Genomic DNA, 8,289 nt, shown 5'->3' with positions numbered 1-8,289 from the left:
CTATGTATGTATGTTTGTATGCATGTATATATTTATTTCCTTTAAGAGGAGTAAAGTGTCTGATTTAGTTTATTTTCAGTTTGTATTTTAGTATCAGATAATGAACAATGTTCACCTTTATCTTTTCCTTCCTGTAGATAAATCAATAAATATATTTTCACTTTCATTTGAAACTAAATTAGTAAATATAAATCCAATGACAGCCCTTCAGCCTTTGTAATGTATTAGAATACATGAATAATCAAAATATTTACCAGATTCATCTTGTCTTTTATTTGGAGCCCTTGTTATTGAGCTCAGTGTGTTTGTGTGCAGTTGAGCTCCTCCACAGGCCGTGTCCCATTTCATTGCCTTCACCCTCAGCACCTGCAGTAGGTCCCAGCTGCAGCAGTGCAGTCGCTGTGCAGTCCAGCTGAGGGAGGTTTTTGTACGGGTGTGTAGCACTGTGTGAACACACCACCAATGTGTAAACTCTGACAGTAGTAATCTCCTGCATCTTCAGCCTGGACTCCACTGATGGTCAGAGTGAAGTCAGTCCCAGATCCCCTGCCACTGAAACGAGTTGGGATCCCAGACTGAAGGGTACTTGCCAAATAGATCAGGAGTTTGGGAGCTTCTCCAGGTTTCTGTTGGTACCAGGCTAGGTAGTTGTTACTGTACACTGCGCTGCTGACTTTACAGCTCAGAGCGACTGTGTCTCCTGGGAGAACAGATTTCACTGCTGGAGTCTGAGTCACAGTATACTGTCCACTGGATTCTGAAAATAATAAATAATATTAGAAAATGATTATAGTAAATGATGAAAACAGATTACATTTCAAGACTTTTTCATTTGATTTCATTCACTTTGCCTGTTTTGCTTTTAATACTTATATATTAAGAATTGTCTCACAAATTGATTTTTTAAAACTGTGTTTTTCTAAATGATTCTTACCCTGAGTGCAGATGACAAGTGCCCAGATGAAGATGCTGATAAAAGTCATTGTTGTTGTGGATTCTGTTGCCATGAAGGGCAGCTCTCAATCATGAAGTGTTAAACTCACAGGGCTATAAACACTCCCAGAGCACTGAAGCATGTGCTGCCAATGCAAAGTGTCTTTTCTATGCAAATTGTCTTCCTTGGCAAAGCAGCCACTTATATCAAAGCAGTGGTGTAAACACAGGCTTGGTGCTGTGTGTTCTGACAGAGCAAGATTAGCAGTTTAGCATGAACACTCCCAGGACAGCAGGACTAGACACTGAACAGCTTTAATAGGAGCATATGAGGAGAGCCAATCAGCTGAGCCCTTATTCCACTCAACACAGCTGGAATGGAGTCAAGTGTGGAGTGTGTGTTAAAGCAGTACTTGGCACTGTGTGTTCAGACAGAGCAAGATTAGTAACTGCCCTGGCATTAACACTCCCAGGACTGTGGCACCATACAATAGAGCCCAGCTATTAAGAGTATCATTAGAAGCTGATTAGCACAGTCCTTAATGCACTCATTAAAGTGTAATGCAGCAGTACTGCTTATTAAACAGCAGCCCTGTCATGATTGAAGTGCACTGGAGTTCTCATTGGCTTCAGTGACACTAGAAGACACTAAGCCTGCTGTAGTAGAGATTGACAGTCCTTGTTTCGCTCTGTGTTGAGTGGCTCTTGCGATGCTGTAGGTAGTTCATCCACAATGTCAAACACTCCATCAGAAAGCCTTCAGGAACAGTAGAAGACACTGTGTCTGGAGTCCAAACTGTTCCTTCTAGTGTCACTGAAGAGCTCTCACTGCCACTTGAGACAGTTATTGAACACCTGCTGCTGGGAGTGACAGTGCTGCTCTCCAACCACGAGAACAAGGCAGAGAAGCCCAGATAGAAATCTGCATTGTGCTGTGTGACCATCGCCGACTCCAGTAAGGTGGACAGACACACTGTTGAGAATGTGAAGAGGCTCGATAAAGACATACATGAGATCCAAAATCACAGAGAGACTTGAGAGTCATGTTCCATTCATGTTCCCAAATAACTCTGACTTCCAACCCGTAAACCTTTTGCAATGTTTCAATCTTTTCATCAAAGTGATGATACATCATACTGCAGGATACTTTGTTTAAAGGGTTTACATCGGCAGAATCGTAGCATTGGGGACAGCCATGAAAAAAGCACCCGGCAAATTCAAAAGCCGTACACTTACCATTAATCACAGCATAACCATCCAAGAAAAAGGGTCCTATTTATTAAAATTTATGAATTTATGAATCTGCGATTTATCAGGATTGCATTTATAGAGAGAATAGCATCCTGTACACAGTTTTAAAATGTCACACAGAGACCTGTTTTTCACTATTGGCTTTCTCAGAGAATCTTATGCTCATCATAAGAGCTGTGATCGACAATAACGATTGCAATCATTCCATTTTATCTTCACAGAAGCATCGCTGTTACAGGCTGGTGAAAAACACACATTACAGTGTCCCTCACAACGATGTCCAGATCTGTTACTGTAGGCTGTGTAACAGTAATTACACAGATAGGCAGCACCCAGAAAACCTTTCAAGTTAACAATACTATAGAAGTGATTCTCAAAGAAACAGAAATACAGTTTTGCTTTTTGGTCGCGTATCTGTTTGGTGATTCAGGAACACATCCTTTTGAGGACATCTGTACCACACCACAATTTTAACATCTAGGCCTGTTCAAATTTATCTACGTCTGCATAAGAAACCATCTGATGTTCACTTAGCCCCACACACTGTTGAAGTTTTAAAGCCTCATCCATACACATATCATAGGCCCCCCTGAATTCTGGAAATAACAAACTCAGAACGCAGTAAGCAAAACATAATTGATTGTCATTGTTGTAACATATAATCAGATGTTATGCTTTTTTTCTAATAAGCTCACTTTTCATTAAGGTCTGCAAACCTCTCCTTAATCCCCCTCCTTCAGGACATCTTAACTTGGACACTCACAAAGAATCGTCAGCCAAAATGTCACTATGACTTTGAAGGAGACCCTCAATTGGACTGAGAAAATAATTTAGACTTAAATTGTCTCCAGTCATTCTTACATACACCGGTATATCCAAGGATCCTGCTCTTAATTCAAGTTGCACAATGCCGGCCGGTCTTAATGTTCTAGAAACCTCACTCAACATATTCTCCAGCGTTTCATGCAACACTGTAAAAACTTCAGCGTAGGAATCCAGATCACACAGGTGTGTAAAGTTAAGAGGTTGCTTCAATTCGATATTGTTAAACATTGGTCTGCGTCTAATCTGTACAGCTTTCCCACCAATTCTATCCCCATCGTTAACCCTAAGGGGGGGGGGGTTCTGTAAACCAGAAAGACCTGCCACTTGATCATCATGTCTTACATCAGCCTCTGGGACTTGGGCTAAAAGAGTCATCCTGACAAGCCCAGCTGTTTAAGCTTCCACCTAATTGACTTTCCATATCATCTACACTCTCTGTAGTAACATGGTATTCTCTAGTCATTTCTCGCAATAGTTTATCCAAAGAGTCAAAATTGATAGGAGTCAATTGAGCATCATTAATAGCCATTGAGTTAATGTCATTTATATTGGGGCTAAAGGCATTTATAGGGAGACTGTCTATAGAAAGCTCATCAATCAGAGCCTTGATGTGTGGTAAATTACACAAATTATAATTTAAATCATTTAATAGTTTTAGATAGTCAATTCTCAAAAGCTCCTAAATTTAGGGGGTGAATAGTGTTTTGTTTTACATCTAGGGTTGGAGACTTACAAGGTGTAGGGGATCTTTTATTTATTGTACATTTTGGGGCGATTACAGAATTTGACAGTTTGACTCAGATCAACCTTTTTATTTTTTTGAACAACTGTCACAGCATCATCATTAGTAGAATCATCATCAGTATTAATTTCTAAATGTTTCCTCTTACAAGTTTTTTTTCCCCCCCCCGAAAGGGAGCCATTATTGCTCTACAATTACAAAGTTACTGTTTTAAAAAACCCAGAGTTCAGAGTAATTAAGGTTTGTATATTTCGCTGCACCATTCCCCCCCCCCCCCCCCCCCCCCGATGACGGGCGTTTCATCCTCAGAGGAATCGCTGACCACTAATAGTTCTTGCGTGTCGTTCTAAAATGAAAATATAACAAAACAGAGACAACACACATTAACAGATGTGTAATGAAATATTTAACATTCTTTTTAAAAAATGCTTCATTTTAAAATAGTTACTTGGTCTTTTTCAGATATTGATTGTTTATTGTTGGTCTCTATGGGGGTCCGCGCCTTTACATGTATACCCTCTGAAGAAAGAATGGCTATCCTCAATAAGATTAGTTCTTGTGGGTCATTCTAAATGAAAATATACAAAGACAACAACACACATTAACAGATGCTTAATGAAATATTTAACCCTTTAAATGCTTCATTTTAAAATGGTTACTTTTGAGAGGTCTTTTTTCAGATATTAATTGTTTACTGCTGTTCTCTATAGGGGATTGTGCCTTTATATGTATACCCTCGGATGTACCGGCCTTGTCGTTCCTTTGGGTTTCTTCAGGGCTTTCTAAAAATAATAATTATATAAATGGCTGAATAAATGTTTTATTAACCTACAATTATAAATGATCAAACATTTTTATTAATTCAAAAATTTCCCTTGTCCATAGAGGCCAAGTGCCCCCTGCTGGATATGAACCAAGCAACACTGAATGCAATTACAGTGAATGTACACATTCCTTCTATCATGGTATTAACTTTAAACTGTAGCATTTAGCATGAAGCATATTGATAAAGCAATAAGAGAATTAGAGTCGTTATTCAATTTTGCTGATAAGACTTTACAAGTAATTTGTGTCTTGGCAATGAAGCCCAAGTAATATTTTGCTTAGTTAAGCTGCAAGATGATTCTGTGTTTAAATGTTGTACACTTAAAATACCAACCCTCCCTGTAGAATAACAGGTTTTTAAAAACTGTTTAGAATGCGCAAGATTTGACATTTCAGAGGCCTCATTCTAATTAAATAAGGGTTACTTTCAGCACTGTTCATACGTGTAAATAGTCATGAAAATATTTTCTCCCTTGGGGGGGGGGGGGGGTTCACTGTATATTCAAGTGGAGAAATTTCCCTTGTCTGTAGAGGCCTAGCACCCCCTGCTGGATATGAACCAAGCAAAACGTAAATCATTGTCATCAAGTGTGCTTTGTGCGCCTGTGTAGAAAAGGATACGCCCCCCTATTTAAGTCACAAAGCGCTAAAAATAATTTGCCTGTTAAACTTGGAGAGAGGCTGCATAGAGAGTGAGACGGTGAGAGATCACATGCAAGACCCGGCATTTTGTCTGGAGAGCTTTTGAAAGCGGTAAGGGAGCATTTCAGAAGTTGTACCATTAAACTTTCTCCAGTTTCAACTAATTGTTTCTGTATGTAAAATATGTATACACCTCCCGTAAGTTTACATAAGCATTTATAAAGTTTGGGTAACCTATAGCCATTATTTTTACTTCAAACTTTACATTTATAAATATTCAATGTTTATAAGCACTTGTTAAATACAAGGGGTCATTGTATATATATTCCATACTCCTATCTAAAATCCACATCCCCTCATTCATATATTCACATGTTACAAACCCAATCCTTAACATCCAATAACTAGTTTTTTTGACAAATACAAAATAAAACTACCCTGAACAATAAGTCTCTAAAGCAGTAGGATTGCGCGACAGAACCAAGAAAAAGTGCAGGGTAAGTCAGGAATGTTCAGAACACAGGAAGACAATTAAACCAGAAGGCCACACAATAGTTCAAATAGCAGATGTTATTGAATATGCGTGGAATATTATACTTGAGACAGATGGATCAAACATTTGGTGTACATGAGTTTTAAACAGACAGCATTTGAACACTTCAAAATGTTTACCACAGTCCATCAGGCAGTCCTTATAAAAAGAAAAAAAAATGTCCATGAAACAACCACCAATACTTTAAAAGTCCCAAAATATTATCCAATCCGTATTGCAAATGTAGTTGAAACAGAAAAGTTTAAAACAAAACAAAAATGAAACTTCTGTGCTGGGTGCTCGTTAAGCCCCAATAAGTAAACAAAAATGATAATACTCCAAAACATTCAGAACAGCCCAGATACTCCAGCAGAAAAAAATTAAATCCTCCCCATGAGGGGATCTCACCCAGTTCTTCCTTGGTCCTGTAGAGCTTGAAGTTTCCAACCAGGTAAGAAGACAAAAAGTGATGATGAAATGGATTAGTCACTGTTGTTGTTCTTAGGATCCATATAAACAATTTGAATGACATGGATAGTTTCAGTTTGGCAGGAGATTAGATAACTGGTTAATTTAAACTGGAAAAATAGCAGATTAGAGAAAATACTGTTTTTTAACAACCAAAAGATTATTGCTTCCTGATTTCTCCTTTACAGACCAGCAAACTCACTCTTCAAACACTCTGCATCCACCAAAAAAAAAAAAAAAAAAAAACACCCAAAAAAGAACCAACCACCCCACCCCAGCAAGTAATAGTCCTATTTAAAGAGCCACCAATTAAGATACTCAGAATTAATGATAAGTCAAACCCAATAAGACCTTTGCCAAGGCAATTAGCAAAACACCTGAATCTAATTAGAATTTCCCTGTGGAAATTAAGGAAAAGATCATTCAGTTAAAACAAGAGAGAAAGTCCAGTGCAGAGATAAACCCCTACCAAAATTTAACAGTAAATTGAAATAGCTTCACCTAATTTTACCTTATGGAATCTGAAAGGCCCACTTTAAAAATGAGAACAAAATTACTTACTTAGCAATTGAACAGAGAATTAAATTAACCTGGCCAGGTATTCTGATACTCAATTAAGAGCAGCAGGCAGCAAATTACTTATGCTGCATTCATGTAGCTAGTGCTGCACATACATAAGGTCATCAATCGAACTTTTGACATAAGCTATAGTAATAATACTACGAGCCGGTTTAGTTCCACTACAGGCATTCCAGCCTGACTGGGAATCAAACCGAGACCGCGGAGGTGAGAGCGCTGAATCCTAACCACCAGAGCACCAGGGAAGCTGCTTACTGATGAGAGCATCTGTGGTGGAATGAATTATTCCTGAGCAAAGAAGGCGCAGGAATCCTCCTGAACATTCTCACTACATGAGCAGTGTGCTGCTGGGAGGTGGAATTACTCTCTGTGCTGACACACACTGATGTGAGTCTGCAGGACTAAGTGGGGTGTGGGACAGACAGCTTACAGGAACTCTCAGAGAGGACAGCAAGGGGAGAATCATTGTGTTTAAAATACTGGCCTGCTAAGGGACATTTTAACATTCTTTAATATTCATTGGCAGGGCTGGAAGTTGCAGATGTTGAGATATTAGAGTCAGTGTTTCCCAGCATGCATCACTGTGAGCAGATCCTTCCTCCAGACACAGACCACACTGTAGTGTTTAGATGACTCAGTGTGAGGAGCCTTGTATTAACAATGGGAGAACTGGGCTGACTGGGGAGGTAACTGCTGCCTATTTCAATTGTCTTATTACTGTACTGTTATTACATTATGGACAGCAGTGGTGCTCTGGCTCCCTCTTGTGGTCAGTGTGAATGATGGCAGTGTGTGCACATGGCAGGGCACTGATGCCTGTTTCCAGGCTATACAATCACATAGAGAAATTCAATCAAACACGAAGTTCACAATTTAATAGAATAGTGGATTAGTTCTATTTGTATGTGTGTTCTAAGCGCTGCACTTCTGTTTCAATAAGTGTCACAGAAAGTTCTATGAGATCTGAGCTGTGAACACAGGTGGGACTTGATAGGGTTGGGTGACTCACAGTACAGTTAGATTATCCTTCCTGTAGTTTGTTGTTTAGCCTCTCATTGCTTTCCTGCTCTCTAGGAGGGGCACTAGAAATCTGCCTGTTCACAATGAACTGGCCCATAAGTGTTGAGACATGTGTGCCAGGGAGCTGCTGCACACATAAGGAATGAAGGAGACCAGGTGGGTAACAAGGATGACACAGGAGGCAAGACAATGAAGAATAAACTGCCTTCAATAATGCTGATGTGCTGCTCCCTAATAAAACAACATAATTCACTCAGAAATGTATGAATTCCTTATTTATTTGTATTTAAATTTAGATGCATTATTTTTTATTATCATAAGTTATAATCTGAGGTATATCAAAAAGGTATTAACATGTTTTATTCAGTAATTAAGAAAAAAGTGTAAAATTCTATTTCAAAAGAAGACATGGTTTGTTCATTGTAATTAACAGTAATTTGTGTCTTGATTTTCATCTTAACAATATGTTAAA

The 8,289-nt window shown here is 38.8% G+C and overlaps 1 gene segment (V, D, J or C); it reads right to left on the bottom strand.

Moving 5' to 3' along the window:
• Positions 1 to 444: 444 nt before the first annotated feature.
• Positions 445 to 1,007, bottom strand: LOC121310882 (the record flags this gene model as incomplete). The annotated part of the segment is given in 2 exon segments: positions 445 to 757; positions 935 to 1,007. Coding segments are annotated over 2 exon segments (386 nt in total), but the record flags the coding sequence as incomplete, so codon positions are not given.
• Positions 1,008 to 8,289: the final 7,282 nt, after the last annotated feature.

The sequence above is a fragment of the Polyodon spathula genome, unplaced genomic scaffold (genome assembly GCF_017654505.1).
Source record: "Polyodon spathula isolate WHYD16114869_AA unplaced genomic scaffold, ASM1765450v1 scaffolds_2751, whole genome shotgun sequence".
Lineage (NCBI taxonomy): Eukaryota > Metazoa > Chordata > Actinopteri > Acipenseriformes > Polyodontidae > Polyodon > Polyodon spathula.
This window is presented reverse-complemented; position numbering and strand designations above follow the sequence as displayed.